Below are 24,271 nucleotides of genomic sequence, written 5' to 3'. Positions count from 1 at the left end.
TTTAAAAATGTACTATCATCCTATCTTAAATCATGTAATCCATGTTTGGAACGCGCCCTTGTGGAACACGGCATCCAGGTACTTGCTCGGCGTCCAGGCCGGGGCACGCAGCGTCGTCCAGCTCGGGCCGGCCGGCTTGGCTCCTCCCGGAGCGAGGAGGAGCGACAAGCCGTGGCCGCCGCTGTGGATCAGCATCACGGCGTAGGAGCCGAGCCGGCGCCCGGGAGCCAGCGCCGCCTTGTGGAACATGGCTTCCTGGCCCAGGAGGCCCAGGTCCCTTTGGGCCTTCTTCCTCGGCAGCGGCGGCAGCGGGAACCGCCGGCCCGTGAGGGGGTCCAGGAGGGACAGGGCGGCGCATTCCGTGTCGAGGACGACGGCCCAGCCGTAGGCGCACTCCTACGACGCGCACCGGGTGATGACGATGATGAGCGGCGGCTTCTTCTTCTTCTTCTTCTTCTTGTAGCGGGACGAGGGATCGTGAGGAGCCTCTGCTGCGGTGGACGGGGCTCACCTCGACGTCGACGGTGTTTTGCCACCAGCGTACCGCCGCCGTGTCCGGGAAGTTGGGCTGCTCCAGCGACCGGAGGCGCGTGGCCTTCAGCGCGCCGCGCCATGACTTGCAGACGGCGGAGCAGGTCACGTTGTCCAAGGGGCCCACGCGCCGGGCGATCTGGTCCAGGGCTTCTGTCGGAAGGTCGGAGAAGCCGACGGCCGCCATGGGAGCTAGCTGCCGATCTGAATTGAGTCGGCGTTTGAAATTTGAAACCTTCTGGGCTAAGCCACGGCTCCTTTTAGGAGGGTGAACTGATTTAGTCAGCATTTATCCAAAATCCAAATCCCTCCGTTTAGCCTATAAATAGTGGGCATTTAATTACTTTACCTGTGCGTATATACACTACCGGATTTGAAAGTTAATCATCGCCGAATGATGCCACCGTGCTATGTCATCTGCTACCTCCATTTCACAAAGAATGGCACGCACGCATTCCAAGATTTTATTTTGACCAACAATTAGACTAATGGTTTGAGATTTATGTCTTACAAAAATTATATCATTGGATTCATATTTCAAAAACCTTTCCAACAATATAAAATTTGTAACATATAATCTACATACAATTGGTCTAATTATTTATCAAAGTTCGATCTCGAAAAGCGTGGGCGCCATTCTTTGTGAAAAAGTGGGAGTAGTTTGCTTCGTTTTCCCTGTAGAAACTATCCCTTCTACTACCTACATTCCTTGTATAAACTTGATTAAAGTTTAAAAAGTTTGAAGCTAGGCTTCTGCTAAATGAGAAAATTATCCCTTCTACTACCTACGTTCCTTGTATAAACTTGATCAAAGTTTAAAAAGTCTGAACCTACGTTCCTTGTATAAACTTGATCAAAGTTTAGAAACCTTGTGGCCTTGTGGGCAAAGCCACGGCACCTTTTAGGAGGGTGAATTGATTTAGTCTCTGCCCTTATCCAACTCCCTACGTTTAGCGTATAAACAGTGCACAATCACAAGAATATATTTTCTCGAACACGCATCCAAATACATGTCGTTCTGTGTATAACAAGGAGAGTGCCGAACGAAATAGCGCCAAAAATTATTTTTACTTTTGTCAAGAACCTCTAGGTTCAGAATCTGAACAACTGTGATTTCACTAATGAAATCGGGGGCGTATGCTCCTTTCCTAAAAAAAAAGTGCCAAAATCTACAAAAGCTCGAAAGGAGAAACCAGGAATCCATCCAAAAGGAAAAAAAAGGACAAATAGACAGAAAATGTATCAAGACTTAGCTCTGGCATTGCTCCATTTCCCGGCGTGAGCAGGATCGAGTCCACCGCCTCCGGGCATCTTGGTGTAGTGTCCTTGAACACACAAGCGTTCAGAAATGACCACAACTTCCACATAGTGATTTTGACTCCCTTGTTTCAGCCCTCATGGTTTCAAAAGTTTGGGCTCCCATTCGATCTTACGCGGATGGCTTAGTCCTCAATTTCCTTTCGCACCTGAAGGCCGATTAGACCTAATCCTCAAACATCCAAATAATGCCCAACAGTTTCAAACCTGACATGAAAACAGGACTTCGATTCCTCTGGGGAACACTCATGGTTTTAGGCACACACTAGAATGCAGGTGAATACCTCATTGGTTTTGCTGTTTGAAGCATTTTTTCATGCCGTGCCATTCACCTATATTCTGGGATTCTGAACTACCTACCTTCCATCCCCTTGTACAGTGTGTTCTACTATTTCACAACCTACTGGTCTACTGACGCCGTATTATGCTCCCATCTTCCTCCTCACCAATCCTGCGAAGAAATCAAAGCTGCAATGCAGGAAACTGTGTTAGATTTCTTTGATCAATGTGTTCGATATATTCTTCACAATTATGAAGGCAAAAGCATATAGAATGTAGCACAGATATAAAGCAATGACAATGAGAAACATGTTACTATGTTAGTGATGGATAACAAATGGCATTACCTGTTACCATCAGGGTGCAGCTCATAGCTTTTTCCATCATCGCCGTCAGCATATAAATAACCACTTGGTGTTAGTCCCTGAAAAGATTTAGTCTGGTTAAGGAAGAGCAAAATATGTACTCAGTTATCGCACCTGAGTTCTTCCCTTACCCGAATAGTGACCAAACTCTCTACGGAGTGGCCTTCACTTGCATCCTGTACGACGACTCTTTGGCCACTACATAACAGTGAAGGTTACAAAATAACTCTTTTAATATGAAATGAAAATAAATAAAAGAAATACCATAGAGTCAACAATTAAGGCAGGTGGACTGAAAATCAGTACTGGAAGTCCAGCAGAGCATAATTCCCAATACCTGTGAAGCCATGAGTTGTAGTATCGCTCCTCAAGAGCCTGAAATCCTGCGGTAAAAATCAGAAAATATTATGATGCCCCATACCACAAATTTTAGAATTCAGATTAGGTTGCGCACAGAAAGACAAAGAAACTTATGATAAACAAAGTAGTATTATGAGCAAAATAGTATTCACAATTCACTATCTCCTAGCAAAAGGAGAGGAAATATTGACACAAAATTACCTTGGTTTGAGAAAATCTCAAAAAGGACTTCCAATTTGTTGAAGAAGGATGCTAGTATGTCTTCTCGTTTCAGTCCAGGTGAATTAACAGTTAATTCTTGAAGTGCGGCATTCAAACATGTTGTAGGCTTCTTGTTATCGACATTTAAACCGATACCTGAAAAATATAAAAGAATCCAAGTTTTCATAATGAATGAATATTATTTAACCCCTGCAGTTTAGTATCAACAGCTTTAGAAACATGCTTACCAGTACAAATATTATAGGTTTTCAATTCATAGGACGATGTACAAAGAATGCCACCAACTTTTAGCCCATTTAGATATAGATCATTGGGCCACTTTATTCTTACATCTAGCTCTGAAAGGCCCTGAGTTTTATTGCATAGATAACGTCAGAACCAGGAAATTAGCCTGGTGAAAATTTCATTGTGCAATCAATGGACACACTCCCTCCCATCCTAAATTATTGTGTCGTGGTCTTAGTTGAAATTTGAACTAAAACCACGACAAGAATTTAGGATCAGCGGGAGTAACATATAGTACATACCAAACACCCTAACATAATGGTACGGCAGTAAACCCTCACCTCAGCAGAGGACAACTCTTTGATAGCTTCGGTCATGGCAAGGCAAACGACATACTGCATAAGGGGCAGATTACGCGCATCATTCATCTGCGATGTGAACGAGAACATCAGACAGCCCGGAGGTGATTCCCACACATTCTTTGATCGTCCTGCATGAGTCATGGCAATGATTAAGTCATTAAAAAGATTGGTGAAACGCTCTAATGCTTATTAAGATCTTTTTTGAATCCAGCGTACAAGGGGGAAACGCGGAATCAACTAAAACAAAATTCGCTCATGTTGTTTGCTTCACCAAAACTATACTTTTCACAGAAAATTATCAATTGCATCAAATAGATCATTTACGGTTCCAAATTCACTCAACAAGGTTGCTAATTCTGGAGCCATTTATCCCATAAACCACGCAGGTACTTCAATCAACACATAACCATGGCATAATAGATCCACCTCACGGAATTTGATTGCCGAGATAGCAAAATCTCGAGAACTAACATAGATCATTTACAAATCCAAATTCACTCAGCAAGGTCGCTATTTCTGGAGCTATTTATCCCATAAATCGCGCACCAACTTCAATCACTTAAATCAACATATAACCAGAGCATAATCCATCCACCTAACTGCTAGGGATTTTATCGCCAAGATAACAAAATCTTTCAGAACTAACACACACTAAGTCACTAACACTAACAGAGACAGGCAAGCACCAATAAGATTATATTTGACGCACCTCTGCCTTTGAACTGCACGTCGGCGACGCACACGACGCCCACCGGAAGCTTGGCGAAGTTCCTACAAGCAAGCAGGAGAGGACGCGGGAGCTACTTAAGGAAACAACCCCAAGTTGATCGATTTGACACCAAAATCTTCAGATTCAAGAACAAAATAATCTCACACTCACTGCGCCACGAGGTCGTGCGTGGAGGCCATCCGCGGCGACCAGAGCATCCACCGCCCGAATCGCAGCGCCCGGAGCGCGCCCATGTAGGCGGCCGCGTCAAAGCCCTCGCCATCCCCGCCGCCGGCGTCGGACGCGAGGGATACGGAGAGCTCGGCGCCATCCTCTAGGGAGAGGGAAGTGGCGGCGGAAGCGAGGAGCCGCTGGTCCTGGGCGGACTTGCCGGAGAACACGAGGAGGGTGGTACCGCTGGCGGCGGCGGCGGTGCTGCCCCTACTCGCGGCGCATGGGGCCGCGCGGGATGAGTGGGCGGAGAGGTAGCGGCGGACGGCGACGGCTGCGAGCACGGCCGCGGCAGTAGCTGCTGCTGCTGCTGCGGCGGCGGCGGCGGCCTTGGGCGGGAGGCGGGCGGGGAACGGCATCGAGTTTGGGAGAGTTTCAGTAAGCTGGTGTTGTTCTTCTTTGTTTCCTCCGCCCGACACTTTCCTTATTTCAGAGAACGGGAACAAGAAAGTTGGAGTTCGTTTTTTGTCAAAGTTTTGGCAGCCACTCGGTACGTTTTTTTTTTAAAGGGAAAGCCACTCGGTACGTGAAACTGTTCCCGGCAACGACCACCAAGGAGGCCCATCAGTTTACCAGGCCGGCCCATCAGAAAGAACGGATGGAGAAAAAACAAAACAGCAGTTTGTCCGAACAGATTGATAAATCTCAGAACAGATCGAGTTGGCGGAGAAAGATTTGCGGGTTTGAAGGATTCGGGAGAGTTGCCGAACAGAGCTTTTTTCACAACAGATAATGACTTTTGTTTGAGACTCCGTACTACTCTCCTCCGCCATATCTGGATTCAGTGACGTAACGTCAATTTTGGATGGCTGATACGTGGGACAACAGGTCATGGAACTCACGGAAACCCAAAATCAGGTGAAGTACTTCACTGATTGGTTCTCCCCGTCACATATGTCCGCTTGTTTACAACGAAGAAGAAAGAAAATGGTCAGTGCCAGCGCGTCTAGCTAGCTTGCATTCATGAGCCCGACACCAGAGCCACGAGTTTCGTACAGAGCTGTTTGGTTGGAGTCCTGAACAACATGCCCGACGAAATTTGCTGCCTGATCAGCGAGTTAGCAGCGATCAAACCAGGCGCCACCGATGGATGCGAACCAAACAAAGCCCTACGTTCCCGGCGGTCAAAGCTGACTAAGGTCGACGCCAGGAAAGCTGCTAGCAACAGGACACGCCAGCGGAGGCGAAGGCCACGTGGAACCTGCAGGCAGACGCCTAAACCGCCACGTGTGCGCAACGCGGGCTTCCCTTCCATCCGGCCTGCGCTGGTCAGCTAGCCGAGTCACATCACATCAATATCATATCACGTCGACCGCCGGGGCCCATTCGCTGCCCCGATTTGGCTGCACACATATCTATCGCTTGCATGGCACGCTAGCTAGCAGCTGAGAGTGTGAATCCGTTTCAGAGGAGCGAGGGAGACATGCACGGACACCGGCCGGGCCCGGCTATATTATCAGATCAGAGAGTGTAATAAATCCGGACTCGAGTGGATCGAGCTCGAGCTCGAGCTCCCCGGCCGGTCGGTCGAACGTACTGTCCTAGTAGTCTGTCTCAGGTGAGGTGATGTGACCTGAGGCGTCAGGGGCTTGGTCCTGCAAATTAAGTGAAGCTAGTGCTGCAGGAGAGGATAGGACGTGTGATGTATGATGTGCCCCGTCCCCTTGTTTCCCGGCGTGCTATCAGCTGTGTCCATTCAAGCATTCATCTGTCCGTTTGTAGCTATCTATAGGTAACGAGAGTAGTCCGAGGCATCGAACTGTGCGCCCATGCTGGTAGTACCTGCTTCATCGTTTCGAGTTATTACCACTTGCATACGTTCGAACGGTTAAGGACTCATTTGGTGTTTGGGGTAAGTGTATTTTTAGCCACCGGTGTTTTGTATTCGAGTGGTTTGGTTGTTCATGTAAAACTCTTAAAACCCAAAAACAATAGTGGTTTTTTTTTATCAAAAGTGTTTTAATTTGATAAAGAAATAGAGTGTTTTGTAGGAAAAATTAGAGATAATCATCTTCGTACCACACAACCATTTCAACCGTAGAAAACACCCCAAAACTCTTCAAAACTTAAGTACCAAACACAAGGGGTTTAGAAGATATTCACAGAAAATCCAAAGATTAAAAATTTTCATAGGACAATTGACTACAGATATGTATTTGTTTCGAAGGAAACAAACGAAGTGATTTTTAAGGCTCGGTTTACATGATTTTAAAATCATAGAATTGAAAAACTAAATGATAGCGTCTCTTACTCTCTATTCCTATGAAATGAATGCTACGCATAAAACATTCGTAAGAATTATAATCCAGTAAAAGTTATTTAAGAATTCTTCAAACTGAATGAGCCTAACAATCTCATTGACTTCTTGTGTTTTTTTAGAAAAATAAATATTACATTCAGCCTCTTTTATTTCATACGAATGATATTGAATAATTCCTTAATGGCAACTATTATCCTATCACAGTCCTATGTTTTTTCCTTTTCTATGTTTTGCTTTACTCCAAAACATTGTCATATATGAGTGGTTGGAGATAGCACACGAAGAATCTGAATGACAGCAGCCACGTCTAAAACTAAGCAAACACGTTCGCAAAATCCATGCATTTGGTTTAGACCAGATAAGGCGGTCATCAAATTGAGGAAACGCAGAAATAAAAGCCGTCAACGGTTGACTGTCGATCGACCAGAGACGCTGTCGTCGATGCATGGATCGGAGAGCAGGCAGACCTGCCGAATCAGGGGAAACCCTGAAACATGCAGCGCATGCACGAGTCCCATCCATTCCCACTAAGCTTCCTTTCATTCGTACACTTCCTTTCCATAGAGTCTCTAGGCTTCATGTTTGACAACCAACATTCATGTGGTTAATCAAGATCAGACAGACATATCAAATTATTATTGAAAATATGTCACAGAGGTAATAACAATTTGTTATTATTCATATTTTTTTTATTCTTGATAAATGTTTATTATTCATGTTATAATTGTATTAACAGGAAACTAAATACATGTGTGGATAAATAAACAAATACCGTGTCCCTAATACGTCTCTACTAGATTAGCTCGTTGATTAAAAGATGGTTAAGGTTTCCTAACCATTTAATAACGAGGTCATATCATTAGGAGAATGATGTGATGGACAGACCCAAACCTAAGAATATCTTTTGATCGTGTCACTTAAGTTTAAATTGCTAATGTTTTCATTATGTCAAGTATCATTTCCTTAGACCATGAGATCATGCCACTCCCTAGTACCGGAAGAATACTTTGTCTACATCAACCGTCATCTCGTAACTGGGTGATCATAAAGGTGTTCTTCAGGTATCTCGGAAGGTGCTTGTTGGGTTGTATGATCAAGACTGGGATTTGTCACTTCGTGTGACGGAGAGATATCTCTGGGCCCTCTCGGTAATATAACATCCTAATGAGCTTGCAAGCATGTGACTAATGTGTTTAGTCACGGTGATATTATATTACGGTACGAGTAAAGAGAACTTGCCGGTAACGAGATTGAACTAGGTATGGTGATACCGACGATCAAATCTCGGGCAAATAATATATCGCGAGACAAAGGGAATTGGATACCGGATTAATTGAATCCTTGACATCGTGGTTCAACCGACGAGATCTTCGTGGAATATGTGAGAACCATTATGGACATCTAGGTCCCGCTGTTGGTTATCGAACCTGTAGGGTCACACACTTAACGCTTAATGTCGCTAGGGTTTGATGAGATAATAGATGGTGATATCGAATATTAATTCGAAGTCTCGGATGGGATCCAGGACATCACGAGAAGCTTCGGAATGGTCCGGAGATAAGATTTATATATGGAAAAGCAGTTTCAGGGTTCCGGAAAAGTTCGTGGTATTTTCGGTATTGACCGGGAATATTTTAAAAGGTTTCGGAAGTTCTCAGAAGGTTCTGAAATGTTCCGGAATATTTCGGAGAATTTAATTGGGCCTCTATATGAATTAATTGGAGCAATCTAATTAATTAATTATCCCCTAATGGTAGGAAACGTGGGGACTCCACCAAGGTGGAGAACCACGTGCGTGGGGGGGCCGGGCAGAAGGAGGAATCCTTCCGGGACTCCCCTAGCCGGCCCTAGCCTCTTCTTTGAGGAGGGGCAAACCCTGACCACCACCCCTGTATAAATAGAGGGGAGGAGCAGGGGGAGAGAAGACACCAAGCCCTCAGCTGGATCTCTCTTCCCTGAGCCCCTCTCCTTCTCTCCCGTGCGCAGCGAAGCCCTGCCCGCGGAGCTCTCGACCATATCCTACACCATGCCGTCGTGCTGCTAGGATCTCGTCAACCTCTCCCCCTCGTCTTGCTGGATCAAGAAGGAGGAGACGACATCAAGCCGTACGTGTGGAAACCAAGGAGGTGCCGTACGTTCGGCATTGAGATCGATCTCATCGAAAGTACCACTACGCCAACAACAATCCCGTGATCGTAACGCCTTGTGGTCTACGAGGGTATGATGCTCATAATCCCTCTCGTTACTTACATTTAGTAGATATTGTCTTGGATTTTTTCCGCACTTCTCGTAGGAATTTTTTGTTTTCCATGCAACGACCCATTAATTATTAACTAAATTATTAACTAACCTAAACCACTCACCCCTATATTCAGTGGGGAATCTTTTCTCCACCTAAAAAAAAAACCACTCCACCGAGCAAAATGATCTTAACCTAAACGACCCACCACCCACCACTATATTAACTTACTAGCTGGATTGAGCCGTCTCTTCTTCGATCCCCTTCGTGACTTACCTTTTTTTGTTTTTCTTAACTGTGACTTACTGGGAGGTGCTGCACTATACATTGGCGCACTGACGCCTGTAGGCTGTAGCGTACTGGTGACTCTCACAGGTAGGCGATCGAGCCAGCGGGTGTCCCGTCCATGATGATGAACTCCATGATCGATGTTCTTCTGTACAGGACGTACACTACTGCTCCACTGGATGATCGACCGTCCGTTATGAGCGAGATTACTCTCTCCGTTTTATAATTCTTGTCAAAATATTAGATGTATCTAGATAGTTTTTAGAAATACATACATCTATTTTTAGCCAAATTTAAGACAATAATTATGAAGCAGAGGCAGTAGTATGCATGTCGACGCATATGTACGTGGAACCGACGTGAGATCGGATACAGTGCAGGAAGCAGGCAGTGTACACAATTGGATGGTGAATATGTAGTACGTTTCTAGGGGTTGAAAAGTGCTGGCTAGTGCTTGTTCCATGTTCTTAACCATTGCTGTACAGAGAAGTTGAATGCTTTTTATACAGCTAGAGATCAGTCAATTTACGTGGTCGTTGGATCATAATCCAACTACAGCACATGGGAGAAAAGAATGAAAATGACACGTAGATCTTAATCCAACGTTTCTGATGCGTCAACTTATTTTAATCATTTTGCTTAAAAATCACCGACTAATAAATAGACACGCTTTTTTTATCTAGGAGTTGGACTCGAACACGGTCAGTATCATATGCCAATATGAACGAATATGTTAGACACACCCTATAATAGCATTCACGAATATGTTAGCAAATTACCACTTTCGATCACGAGATTTTAGCAAAATATTACCTAAAACCGTAAAAGATGTGCTGTAATATAAAGATCAATCAAGAATACAAGGCTTTCAAATGCAAGTATATTAGCAGTTCCACACATATAATTCAACCCATAGATATATCATTTTCACCTAGCATACGGTTATTGTAGATGAAGTGATCATTGGATGACATGTACAAAATTTACTCCCTCCAGTTCAACACATAAGAAGGCTCATCTCCAGAATCGTGAAATTCCAATATACAAGTCCTTTTTTTTTTCTCTTCCCTCAGTCCTCGTACCAAGCTAGCATGTCCTGCCAAGTTTTTGGCCACCCAATGCATGAAGTGAAGAGGTAGTTAATAAAGTAAATAAGATTTAATGTTTAACCTCACATTAATTACTCTTTTTTTCCTAAAAATAAGGGCGTCCACGCACTTCGAGATTTTACCTTACCCAACAACTAGATCTAATGATACGAGAGTTACGTGCTACAAAATCTATTCATTGGATTCATATCTAAGAAACGTTTCCAACGGTATAAATTTTATAAAATATATTTTACATATTCTTGATCTATTTGTTGCTCAAACTTAAACTTCGAAATGCGTTGACGTCATTTTTTGTGCGAAAAGGAGGTAATATATTTTTAACGGTTTTATAGAAAATTTTGAGAGACCATGTATACGGAGAATTGAGGGAGTATCTAGTAGCTAGATTTGAAAACCGGATGAAGCTAACTTGCATGCAAAAATTATTTGGAAATTTATATGTGAAAGTACAATGCATTATGAGCCAAGGAATAAATGCTTCAACCAATAGGGTAGTGTTTGAAAAGTTGTGCATGCGGATGAGCTCAGATATAGAGAATGAAGTTTTGTTAGAAACACAAGGCCGTCTCTCAAAAAGAAACACAAGGTCGGATACACGGGCGGATACGCTAATCAGCCTAATAGACGGGCGGAGTATGTCCTATGTGTCAGCGTCGAAATCGGATATGGATAATAGAGGATAACCGTTTCACTAAACCATATTATTCATTTTTAGAGAGTCTGTGCATCAAGAAAGTCCACACACAAAATAGTGCAAGCACCCAAGGTTTGTCAACAAAAATCAGAAAGCACTGATGCACGAATAATGGCTACTACGAGTATGATAGTAGAGGGAGTATCTTTTTGCTATTGGACCTGGAAAAAATACAGATATACCACATGGCAATCGTGGTGGTGAGTAATATCAAACCAAAGAGATGACGGATGAACAGAATTTACAAAACTTGCTTCTAGGTAATTTCCTTTTACGGGACAAGTTTTCAGAAAATTACCATAATTCTTGTCTCAAATTTGAACAAAAATAGATGTATTTATTTCTAAAAAGTGTCTAGATACATGTAATATTTCGACAAGAATTATGAAACGAGATACATGTAATATTTCGACAAGAATTACGAAACGAAACGACAAGAATTATGAAACGGAGGGAGTACAAAAGTAGTTTTGACTTGTTACACACAAATTGCACGGTTATTAAGTCGGCTTTGAGACGGAATATATATGTGCCAGGCATTCATATTTCATTGTTCTAGGCATTCAGATTTCATTGTAACATAGTAGTCCTAGTTACCAACAATTTAATCCTGCCAGCAGATACAGAGATTATGCCACTAATTACTCCCTCTGAACTTACGTAGAGTTGATCGCTCCAGAAGTATCAGCTAGCACTGGCGCGCACAAAATAACCTAGAGCTGTGTTCAAATGGCGAACAGAGGACCGATCGCCATTGGCAAAATCAACCTGCGTAGTACTTAATCAACTTAGGCCTACTTAATCCTCTATCTTAGCCTACATGCATTGGAGGAGCATTGGATGATGATGGATCGAGCTAGTTGAAGACGGAGAGCGGCATCAAGCACCCGGCCGCGTGCGCCTCGGCGGCCGCCGCCGCCGCCGCCATCACCAGCACTATATCTTCCCCGGCTCCGGCGCCGCCTCCAGGGACGCCGTCCAGCGCCGCCGCGGCCGCATGGCTCCCCTCGCCGGACGCCGGCGCCAAGTAGTGTCCCTGGAACAGGTGTCCATGCGGGAACAGGTAGTAGGGCGGGTACGGCGTCGCGACAAGCTCCGGCGGCCTGATCTCCCCCACCGCCGCGCTCGCCATTTCCGAAGCCGCCGCCTCCTGGTTCGGCGGCTTCTCCTGCTTCTTCTCCGGCTTCGGCTTCTGGGGATTACTATTCCTCTTGCGGCGCTTCTTCTCGTAGGCGATGCCGCGGGCCTTGGCCTGGGAGTCGCGGACGTCGCGGAGGTAGAGCCGGACGGCGCGGGCCCCGAACGGGTTGGCCTCGGCCCGCCCGCCATGCTCCTCGAAGGCGGCCCGTAGGCGGCCCACGAGCGCGTCCAGCGAGCCCCAGGCCTGCTTCAGCGGGCACGGGCAGGGCCCCGGCGGGGACGGGTGGCCGAAGAAGGGGCAGCCCGGCCCATGGACCTTCGTCTTCCCGAACTGGTCCAGGTACCGCAGGAACTCCAGCACGTGGGCGCCGCTGCACCGGGAAAGCTCCAATGGCGGACGGTGGTTCCGGAGGTACTGCCCGAAGGTCTGCCAGTCCCGCCGCTTCTGCGACTCGTACCTGCTCGGCCGCGGCAATGGCGATCCGCCGCCGCCGGACGGGCTGTCGGCCGCCGCGACCATGCCGGACATGTCCATGGCCGGCGTTTCGAACTCTTCCTTTCTCCTCGAGCTCAGATCTGCACCGGCGCCATGGCAGTAATTAGTGGTAGAAATACAATGAACAATGGCGATTAATTTTGACCGATGGTCAAACGACTCGACAAAAAGGAAAGCAGCTTTATTGCTAGAGTGAGTTTCTCTGGCAGTTCTTGGCCAAGCTCCGTTCAATCTTAAGCTGTGTATGATGCCTATCAGGATTCAGTAAGAACTAGGGTTTCAGGTTCGCTGACACCTACTAGCATAAGTATATGCAGTACACAATCGTGTGTAATTTAAGATCAGAGAGATCTGAGCTTTGTGGCAGGCATGCAAAAGATAGAGCTGACACACAACCTGAGTAAGAGCAGAGATGCAGAAGGGGAAAGGAGCAACACAAGACAAGGCAAAAACAGAAACAAGCTGCAGCGAAGACCCTAGTAGCATCATAGCAAGAAGTCTGATCTGAGGCTGCCTGCTGCACGGTGATAGTGACCGATGCATGGCTCTGTGATCAATTGGCTAGCTAGCTCTGAACCCTAGCTAGGACAGAGCAACAGTAGAGATCAAAGACAAGTCTTCCTGCTAGCTTGGTGCAGGGAAGATACAGAAACTGACATAGAGGGAAAGAATAAACCTGATCAATTTAAAAGGAAGAAGAAGCCATCAATTTAAAAGGAAGAAGAAGCCATCAATCGAGGCGGCCGGATCTGTTCATCTTTGCATGATTCCCCAAAGCGAGAGATCTAGTTATGCATGTATGCTAGCTACGCCCATCCCTTGAAATCGATCCATTTTTTAGCACACGAACAGGGATGAGATTCATCAAATCAAAGATTCAAGCACGTAAACGCTCGGTGCAGAATCAAGAATCCGATCGAAGAACACATACTACACTACATCTCATCATCCATGTACTCTATGTACAAGGCAAAGTAGTACTACAACACAATCAATCATCGACCGAGATCAAGAACCAATACAAAACTACCCCTCTGTTAAAGGAAGCCCACGCAATCAATCAACAAGAATCAAAGAAAGCACCTCGATCAAAAAAATCAAATCAAAGGAAAGCACACACGCGAATTAATCTGAAAGCTGAATACTCACCTGGAAGAAGGCGATGACGAAGTGGCCAGAGGAGGAGAAGGAAGAAGAAGGCAGGTCAAGATCACCAGTTCACCACAGCAGCAGTTGCGAGCTGCCTGAAATGCTGGCGAGGGGAGACAGACAAGCAAGGAGAGGAAAGGAGGAGACGATAGGAGGGCTCTATGTAAAGGGGTGGGGGGAGGAGACAAGGGAGGGATGGGACCCATATGCATGATATCAAGCCTCGTGGGTCAGAGAGATTGAATCGAAGAGGGATTCTTTTTTCCACATTGCAGAAAAAAGGTCGTCACCTCAGTTGTCACCTCAATCCTTCTCTCTCTCTCGTATCATATCATCTACTCTCTCTGTCCCTGTCCTCTCCTCTCGCTTCCTTTGCCTTTGCCATGGCCAGCAGACGTACTACCCTATATCTATAGCTGCGCGCATTGATTGAATGCTGCCGAGGGAGGGTATGGAGATGTCACCTCAGCCTGGATCATGGATGATGATTTCACAGGTCAAGGAAGCAAATGCAGCTGAAGGAGGAGCCATATTTGTCGAATTCAAAGCTCGAGACTCGAGGGAGAGCCACGGAGGTCATCGATCGGTCTGTATTGTATACTGTGTGTACGTATAACCTATACGTATGTACGTACGCGCTGGTTCTTTGTCGGAGCAAAAGTATACTAGCTACATGAGGGAGATTGTAGATGGATGGATGATGGCTAGCTTGCACGAAGATTGTTGGGAAGTCTTGTTTGAATGCGAAGTTTTCAAGCAAGTGTTGCGTGTGAATCTTTCTAAGTCGACTAAAAGAAATCTTCATTGAGTTAGTGATCGTAACTGACCTTTTCTTTTCTTGTGGAAGGAGTACTTTCTAATTTATGGGACTCTCAAAAACTAAAGATCGTAATATAAATGCTTGTGCAGAAAAAAAGTTTAGAAAACGCAATACATTTTCTAGATTCATAGGAGTAAGAAAAACACATGAATCCACCCGCAAAAATAAAGTTTTAAGTGTTATGCGTCACTGAAAACTTTTATCTTGTTTTTATGCAAAGGAGTAAAAAAAGTCGGGGTGAATTATAAAAAGGATGTGGATATATCTCAAGTGCCTGATTTTTAAGAAAAATGATTAAATTTCAATAGACGCATTAGATCCGTTGTATTAATCTCTGAGTGGCATTTACATCATTTCTTCTCCCACGGGTTAATCCAACGGTCAATCATGGCGACTTGTCTGAAACAAAAAAACAGGAACTTATCAATAGCTAAACTGTTATAAAATCCCAGATTTTTCCATTTAAACTGATATCACTAAAAATATTCTTGCTTTTTCCTCTCAATCAAATGGATTAATAGTGTCAACAAAAATAAAATTTCCATATTTCTAAATTTCTCTCCACTCTTCTAACAAATCAAAGAGGCCTTGAAAGATATTAGATTGTTTCATATTTTCTGAACTAGCATGTCAAATTTTAGTTTCAGAAGTGCACAGCTGGCCATCCTTATTAAAATTGTGGCATGCCAATTATTCTGCAACTATTGATCGCATAATATGTGCATCGTTAATTAAGTTATAGATAAAAAAAATCGAGGCACCCAAGAAACAACGCAAGGTTTTATTAACAGTGAGTGCATTACGTTAGGCACGTGCGGGCTCGTCAGAAGTGATGAATGTCCATGGAAAATGGAGATATACGCGCGAACAATATAAGTTGATCTATACACCTTTTTTTTTTCTTCGGATTTACCCAATAATTATATTTTTCGGGCACAAACACATCATTTATCCTTAGCATAAAGGATGCTTTGTACATCTAGTTTACGCCTATATAAAAGACTCAATTGTCATCAGTGGTCTGGACTTATTATTTTGTGTGTGTATTACTTGTTGATTTGGCACAAATTATTAGATAAAACTAATATGGATTAAATGTGGCATCGGCTTAAACATGTAGTATTCTTTTAGTCCGTAGCAACACACATATTTCGTTACTCATTGCAATATTCTTTTCACACTTATACAATGTTATCACGTTATTCTTTTTCTGCGATTTAACGAAGCCGTGCAAAAAAAACTTTCAAATGTCTGATATGGTAAAAAAATGTTAGTGTCAAATATTTCAGAGAGGATTGCCAGTAATTAATTAGGCTAATCACATATGGCATTGATCAAATGTCCATCGTGGGTTCAGAGTTCTTGAGTGACATGTTTTGAAGATAGTTTACCACGTCTGCCGCGGGGAATGTATCAGATAGTTAATTACCCGGCTTGAGAAGTCCAGTTTTTACAACAGTAAATTTTGCGGATATCCGAATGCGCGCCGTAAAAAGTTAAGTTGTGCGTATATTTTCCCCCGCAAAAATAAAAAAGTTGTTCGTATTTATGTACGTGCCGGTCTTTCTGAAAACAAATAAATGGTGTCGCGTAGCGTGTGTTTCATCCCACGTGCAGGTGCCTGTGCGTACGTATTGTATCCGGCGAAAAGTCGTGTGTATCGCTCGCTGCAGATCTGCACTGTACATACGTCACGTGTACCGGCTGGCTGCCCTACCATGTCATATAAGTTATGAATATGGTTTTGGCTCCCGGGTAAATTGGCATATATACATATTCCCAATTACCATAACTCCTTCCGTCCCAAAATAAATGACTTAAATTTGTATAAAATCTACACTTATTTTGGGACAGCGTATTAATTTGTTAGCACCCGTCACACTCTTTTCAAGGGACGTTAAGAACATGCGTTTGTAATGTTTGAAGCTCCCCGCTGATTATTGAAAAACGAAGACGCTTACTAATTTTAAATCGAGTAACTAGAGAAGAATATATACGTTCTGCCAAAAAAAGGTTGATGTTACTCCCTCCGATCCATATTAATATATTACATGTATCTAGACATTTTTTAGACATAAATACATTCATATTTGAGTAAATTTGAGACAATTAATGTGAATGCAAGGGAGTAACTAAAACAAGATAACTAAAGAAGAATATACAATTTTTATGTCACTTAATTAACTATTTGGCGCTGTATATCAGTGTGGTATCCGGGGCACGAAGAAATTAGCAGAATACGCGAGCGTGCACGCAACTGCATTTGCATGCATGCATCATGCAGGATGCCATGCCAGGCAGCAGGCAGTGATCCGCGAGAGAGACCATGCAACGCAGATAAAACAAAGTTAGTACCTCGCAAAAAAAAAAGAGTTAGTATAACACGCAGAGTAATTTGCTGGACACTTCTGCTGCTTACTGCGTTACACAGCTGTATACGTGCCAGGCGTGTCAACAGGTCAAGAACGCCACTAGAAAGATTTCGAGAGACAGGACCTATGCCACGCTTTGGACCAGGCTTTCGCAGCCTATGTAGCAGGCAAGAGAGAGAGAGAACCCAGTTCTGTGGTTCTGACTTCTGACCGGTGTTTTGTCGGTAGGTCGCCTGATGATTTTTTTTAAAAAAAACTGGTTCGCATGCTGCGCGCTAGCTTAATTTCTCCGCTAATTTGTTTCCATGCCGTTGGAATTCGTGCTTATTTCCATGGAATTGGAGCATGGCAGGGTCACGATACCCCGACTCAGTGGCGGAGCAGGAGAATTGGAACGCTGGTAATTACATAAATATTTTAAGAATTAACAATCGACGGATAAATCGATCGATCAGATACAGAGAGTTGCCTGTTACGAACTTCCGGCTATGATGATCAAGGGCGTGATGGGGAATTGCAGAACACATCAGAGGCTCCAGATGAGGCTAGGAGCCAGACTGTCAGCGACGAATCGATCTGCCGGAGACAAACGAGCTGAGGAGTAGGGCCTGGACAAAAAGTTGGTTGCTTAACAGTTTTAATGAGCGCTCGCGAGTTCAGTTCGTTAGTTAAAGAACGGAACCGAACATCAGTTTCAGATCGTTAGCGTTAACGATCTTAACGAGCGAGTCAGCGAGCGCTCGTTAGGCTCGTTATGAAGCTCGTCACGCACAGGAGGCCAGGAGCCCAGGAACCTGCATCTTGCGCTCGTAGGCCTTGCGGTTGCGGCCCATCTCGCTCTCTAGTCTCTCGTGTCTCGTCGTCTCTCTCGTCACACTCGAATACTCGATCCCGAATTCCCGATTGCGTCGTCTCTGGTCTCTCTCATCGACCCAAAGCAACTGGCGGCGGCGGTCCCTCCCCAGTCCCCTCCAGTCGCCTCCGACTCTGGATCCGCCCCCGCCGGATCTGCCTCTGCCTCTATCCAGTCCCCCGCTGTTGTGTTGAACACTTGAACTGCTTTGGAGTAGACCCTTATTTTGCTACTGTCTTGTGTTGAACACTTGAACTGCTCATCTGAAGTGTTATTTTCAATCTCTATAGCACTGTCACCTAACTGTCGGTTTGATATAATTTGTTTGCTGTCGGAATTTACCAAGCAAATAGGTCATGCCATTTTTTTTAGATCAGCTAGCTTTTGAGCTATTTCTGTTAACGAGTTTTTAACGATCTTAACGAGCGCTCGCGAGTTTTTATCGAACCGAGCCAAACTATTGTTTGAGATCGTTAAGGTTAACGATCTTAATGATCTGAGCGCTTAACGAACCGAGCTCTTAACGAACGGAGCGCGCTCGTTAGCCAAGCCTACTGAGGAGGCGTCTAGCCGTCAAGGATGGGGATTCCAATCGACCGGGGCCTGCAGGCTGCAGTGCTCTTAGCGATCGAAGAATCGATCTATGGGCCGAATTGCAGAGCTATGGGCCTTAGAGCTTAGTGATTTGGCGGCGTGGACACCGTGGCGAGCTTGGGCTGGGCCGCTGGGGGATGCGCATCTAGGAACCGCAACCTAGCCGCTACTCCTCGGTGCCAATCGATCTCTGTTACGGTTCCTAAGAGAAACCCTAGCCGCCGTTGTCTTCGAAGAAATTTTAATCTCCAGCGGTTCCCCTCGTCTCTCACGACCGATCTGGCCTTAAGGGACGGGGGGAACCATGGATAAATGTCTGGCATCAAGTTTTGTTACCTTCTTTTGTTAGGTTTTTGTGTGCTTCTCGGTGGCGTCTTGGCGATGGAGACGCCGTCGTCTAGAAAATTGGTGTCCTGGCTCTTTCATCGTCCCGGTGTATGCGTTGTAACCTATGCCATGGAGTCAGTGGTTCTCACGACACGTCTTTTCGGGTTGCTGGTCTTTTTCCTTGTGGATTCATCGACGGAGAAGCAGTTTTACAGCTTGTTTTGCAAAGGGTATTATCCCGGCCATGGTGCGTTCAATGATATTAGGTACTCACCGTTTGAGGTGGGCGGCTCATGCGGCTTTTCAAAACCTCTCAGGTTAGTTCAGCTTGTGCAACCATGGTATTCTACAATTTTGTCAACGAATGCGTGAAGAAGTATCGAGATGCGAAGGATGAATCAAGAGAAGTTTACTTTGAAGGACTACAATGAAGTTTTTAGTTTTGTTAACTATCTTTGTTATTTGTGTTCGTTCGTGTATCGATCTTTTGTAATTTGTCTATCGAATCAATAAAGCCAGATCGTTGATCTCGAAAAAAGAAAAAGAAAAAAGCCGCTGCTCCTCAAGCTCCAAGTCTCCAAGTGATGGACTGATGGTGTCCGGACCGGCGAAAGAAGCTACAAGGGGGGCGAGCGAGCAAAATTTGAATTCGGCAGCAAGAATGCTTCTCCAACGAACAATTTCCTCGCATGATTCTCAAAAAACTAGATCATTTTTACGACGACGCGCCCTGAGAGACCAGCTAGCACTTGCCGTGCCGAGGAGGAAAAGAACTGCATGTACATCAGGCGATGAAACTTGGGCGCCGTACTTGCAGCAGCGAGAAGACCGTGCCGACCGACGCGAGCAGGAGCGCCGCCGTGGAAGCGACCAACAGGACTCCTCCGCTCCGTCTCCGGCCGATGAGGACAGGGGAGGCGGACATGAAAGCGGCCAAGGCAGAGAGCACGGCGAGCGCTTCTGCCGTACTGATCTCGGTGGTGTCGCCGTGGAGGAAGAAGATCAGGTTGGTCAGCTCGACGGCGGCCGTGGCGGCGACGGCCAGCGCCATCTTTGCACGCCTCTTCTCCGTGGAAGTGCCTTCTACTCCTCCGGCTTCCATGTCCTCCATTAATTTGCTTGCTTTGCTCGTCAGTCAAGCCAGAGCTGTTCGGAGTTGCAGTCAGTTGTAGTACAGATGAGCTCCGGGAGAGGATGGTATATGCAGAGGCTGCGGGCCTGCGGCCGAGCGTTGCGGACCAAAAGTGAGCTGGGAGTCAAATTATAACGAACAAGTGGGTCCATTGGGTGGTCAACGGTCAGCCTTGTATGTCAAATTTTTATCCGTTTAAATGAGAATTGTGCTCGTGTGCCACCAGCTTTGGAGTTTTGGTTGTACCGTAGCGGACAAGTGGTTATTGGTGTATTTTAATTCTTCGTGCTATTCTTTTTTTTCTACTAAGCATTCCCATCCCTGATTCCAATTGTCACGTTGGTTCAACAAAAAATAAAAATCCAGTGTGACTTATATTTTTCCAGATTTCTTTACTGCTACTTAATTTCGACGTTCGTGCGTCCATCCGACCGTCAGCCCGTCATTCTCTCGTCTCCTCCCAGTCCCGCCTGAGTCGCCCACGTTTCTCCTCCTCTGGCACAAAAAAGGAAAAAATAAATCCCCCCTTCTCCTCTCCATCCGATCCCCTGCTGCCCTGCACCTCCGCATCTCCTCCACCGCGCTGATGCCGCCCACCTCTCCCCCAAACAGACAGCGTTGTCTTCTCCCCGCAAACGATGCCGGCGCCCTCCACCGCGGACGACGACGACGCGCTCCACCGCGGTCCGCTGTCGTCGCCCTCCCCCGCGGCTGCCGCTGCCCTCGCCCTCGCACTCCACCACGGACGCCGCCGTCCGTCGCAGCGGCCGCCATCCTGCCTACCGGGCTTGTGGAACACTAGATGCGTGGCATCACTGACCAGACGAACCGGAGTTGCGGAGCACCAGATGTGAGCGGGCACGGCTTCACCGGCGACGGCGTCACGATGCAGTCAAGCTTTCTCCTCTCTCCTCGCCCCGATTGTCAGCATGGGCACCAAACAACAGAGTTGCAACCTGCAGTTCCCGCCCTGCTCCTAGCGACCCGCCTCCCCGTGTTTATCCGAATCACAAATAAGGTAGATCCTCTCATCACCGTCTTCGTTGATTCGTAGACACATCAGTTGTCAGCCAATCCATGTGAACTGAGCCTTGGCTAATATTCCACATGCTACACACATTCCGATTTGAAGCCCAAACATGAAGAAGATTAATTTTAACTGTGCTGTATGATGTATGCCGGACAATTTAGCAAAATTACTTTATTTTTTTCTCATGAATCGTTAGTTTGCCACAAATCCACAATATATGCAAGGCTATTTTCTAGAATTTGTTTGATCTTTTTCCCCCTTAAAATTTGTAGTTTGGCATAAATCCATATATTGCATGATATCGAGACTGTGATTGTAAGAGATGCAAAGCTATTTAGGTGGTGCTATGCCACCATCTATGTTGCCTTTATTTTACGCTGAGGTTATATTATGATTTTGTTTCCTGTTCATGTAGTTCAATTCAGAGTTTTATTTCCCCCTTGCATAATGAAGGCATTTCTTTACTGCTCTCAAGAACGTCCATATAAAATGTAATTTGTATGCATTTTTGTTTCAAAATGTTAAAAGGTTTCAATAATGGTTTCTCGGTAACAGTCTTTATGCACTAATGACTTTTTTGTAAATAAGAGTGGAATTAACCATGAACTTCAGTCTTCTAAATGGAGGGTTGAGTAGTTAGTTTTTTGTGTTTCTTTTCCTCTTTGAAAATTAGGTAGGAGTATTTAATCATTTACCTGGAATAGATGGCGGTTTGAGTATTTAGCTTTTGGTTGTTTTTAGTTTCCAACTTATCCTCTTTTATCTTTACAAATAGGCAGTTTTTTCTGTCTTGGTGCCACCTTCTCTGGGCATACTGCAATGTAAAATCTACTGATACTTATTTTCCAGATGGTGCTTCGATTCTGATTAGCAAATAAGGTGTTTCATGAGTATGTGTGCGATGATAAAAATTGTCATGTCCTTTAATTTGGTCGGTGTCAACTATTTCTATTGTATTGCTATAACAGTTGCCTGCTTTTTTTGTTGGGGACAAGCATGCTGACGTGAGGGCATAACCGCTGCCGATGCGAAGCGGAAGCGAGGATTGTTCCTTTAATTTCTGGTTGTTTTATACTCACTATGTAATGTTTGTTTTTTCTGCTATTTTATGTATAATCTAGAGATCATGTATGCCTCTTTGATGGATTTAAGTTAAGTCACCTGCTGGAGCAGCTTGAGGCCAGGTTTGGGTCTTAGCATAAGCTTACCTGACAGTTTCCCCTATTGAAAATGCCTACAATTTACAGTTATTGTTTTCTTGTTCAAGTTCCTTACTACACTTCTGTTTCCCTTCAGGCTGATGATACAGAAAACGAAGCAAACAAATTTCATCGAATCAAGCACTATCTTCATGCCAAGTTATGAGAGCAGTAAAGAAATGCCATTGAGATGGTACGAATTGTCCATTGCATGCATGGTGTTGTTACTTTGTTCCTCATAAGGGTCTGATTTGCTCTGTTTTTTCACAAGGGTCTGATTTCAGAGCACACAAGTCATCCCATGCATTGTCTTTCAGGGGCTAACAATTTGGTACCAATTGAAATTATTCTGAAGTTTGCAAACAAGATTAAGGCGAATGAGAGTTTTTCTGCATACATAGTACTTCCTGTGTTGCCCGAGGATAAGCCAACTGGTGCTCCTACACAAAGAATTCTTTACTCGCAGGTTCGATTGAGCATCTCTGTTTGTGCCTAATTTTTCCCGATAGAGCACACCCAATTTTTCACTTATATTGTAGAACAAAACAACACAAATGATCGAGACAATATATAGGGCCTTGTTAGGTCTTTATGATATATATGAGCCTTGTGATTATTTGAACTTTATTTGTCTTGGCAATACTGATGTTGATGACAGCCCTAGCACAGCCTTAGGTGCAAATCTTGATATACATGTATTATTGGATCGAAGGGCATCTCCAAATAAATGCTCAGTGTACAAATAGAAAGCAAACTAATATGGTTGTGTACATGTGTTCCATACCCGAGACCACTACTTGTGATATTGCTGCAACAACTGTCATTTTGTGTACCAAAATTTCTGCTGAGCCTCAATTGTAGAGGATTTATTGGTTCATGATTCATCATGTTCAGGTAATGGATCGACTCACAGTCCATCGTTGTTGGCGTCAAATATGTAGCATATATTTCACATTACCTGATCGTCATTGCCTCGGGGACAGTAAATTGCTGTTGTTATGTTCACGTGTCGATTGCATTATTTGTTTTCCTCTCACGGTGCGACGAGTACTTGGAATATGTACATGTACATAAGAGTAATGCCTTGTTATCCGATACAATGACTACTCCGAACATGTTAATCCTTTCATGTTTGTCTTTCTTTTTATTAAGTAATAGGATGTTTATCTCTCCGTTGCAACGCACGGACACTTAGCTAGTATTTTTTGTGTCATTAGCTTATCACATTTGATACCGAATTTACCAGATTTAATGATGATGGAGATTCAACGTTGGACGTTCGTTCTTCTTGAGACATACTCCCTCCGTTTCATAATTCTTGTCAAAATATTAGATTTTTCAAGGGGATTAGATTTGTCAAATATAGTTGACATACTCCACTCAGTTCTTTTCCCCTTCCAACGTGGAAGGGGGAAAGAACTGAGTGGAGTGACATGTGGTGCTTAGCCGCTTAGGACATCTCCAATATAGTTAAGTGGTGGCTTGTGGGTTAGAATGTGGGTCTAAGGTGAGAGAATATACATATTTTCTCTCACCCATCATGGAGCTTGTGCCAAGGGCTGCATATTTGACTACATTCAAGTTTGTTCTTTCTTCTCGTTCAATCTCTACCATATCATAAAAATTAAATGCGACAAATTTACAAATAACTACCTTACACCGAATGGAGATATGCTCTACTCGCCATACCAACCTTACATGCGAGGCAACCTTGTTGTGGTCCACTCTCTAATCTTGAAATAAGATAAATTTTGAGGAGTCGTTGCTCTTAAATCCGGTAGGTTGTGACAACAAACACTGATCCCGTGCTGGGGTTCACTTGGGAAAAGAGATGAACTTCCTCGGCTTCTATGAAATTTTCTTGAAACATGACATTTTAGTTAGAAGTACCGTCATGGTTTCAAAATTTCGGCATCGATATGTTGCTAAATATTTTGGCTGCATTGTTAAGAATAAAACAGTAGT

General features: G+C 44.6%; 2 protein-coding genes and 1 long non-coding RNA gene across 7 annotated transcripts; 1 reads left to right on the top strand and 2 right to left on the bottom strand.

Moving 5' to 3' along the window:
- Positions 1-1,576: 1,576 nt before the first annotated feature.
- On the bottom strand, positions 1,577-5,006 carry LOC100844888 (biotin--protein ligase 2). The gene is made up of 9 exons (XM_003570928.4): positions 4,542-5,006; positions 4,371-4,432; positions 3,641-3,789; positions 3,302-3,422; positions 3,054-3,209; positions 2,830-2,875; positions 2,624-2,690; positions 2,475-2,551; positions 1,577-2,316 (listed from the first exon to the last, which is right to left on the bottom strand). Exons 1-9 carry the CDS (start codon positions 4,958-4,960, stop codon positions 2,271-2,273), a joined length of 1,143 nt encoding a protein of 380 aa, XP_003570976.1. The 5' UTR covers positions 4,961-5,006; the 3' UTR covers positions 1,577-2,270.
- Positions 5,007-11,683: 6,677 nt separating this feature from the next.
- Positions 11,684-14,143, bottom strand: LOC100822544 (protein G1-like1). The gene is made up of 2 exons (XM_003569891.4): positions 13,980-14,143; positions 11,684-12,910 (listed from the first exon to the last, which is right to left on the bottom strand). Exon 2 carries the CDS (start codon positions 12,867-12,869, stop codon positions 12,051-12,053), a length of 819 nt encoding a protein of 272 aa, XP_003569939.1. The 5' UTR covers positions 12,870-12,910; positions 13,980-14,143; the 3' UTR covers positions 11,684-12,050.
- A 6,372-nt stretch (positions 14,144-20,515) lies between these two features.
- On the top strand, positions 20,516-23,504 carry LOC104583438. 5 transcript variants are annotated; one of them, XR_731165.3, is made up of 3 exons: positions 20,516-22,499; positions 22,578-22,772; positions 23,201-23,504. It is a non-coding gene; the product is annotated as an uncharacterized LOC104583438 (long non-coding RNA). The 5 variants fall into 5 exon arrangements; XR_002965355.1 differs by lacking the exon at positions 23,201-23,504 and having other exon boundaries at positions 20,516-21,095; positions 22,103-22,499; positions 22,578-23,144; XR_002965356.1 differs by lacking the exon at positions 23,201-23,504 and having other exon boundaries at positions 20,516-22,291; positions 22,404-22,499; positions 22,578-23,144.
- The last annotated feature ends 767 nt before the right edge of the window (positions 23,505-24,271 follow it).

This window comes from Brachypodium distachyon, chromosome 3 (assembly GCF_000005505.3).
Source record: "Brachypodium distachyon strain Bd21 chromosome 3, Brachypodium_distachyon_v3.0, whole genome shotgun sequence".
In the NCBI taxonomy this organism is placed as follows: Eukaryota; Viridiplantae; Streptophyta; class Magnoliopsida; order Poales; family Poaceae; genus Brachypodium; species Brachypodium distachyon.
The sequence above is the reverse complement of the archived record's forward strand: the minus strand, read 5'-3'. Positions and strand labels throughout refer to the sequence as shown.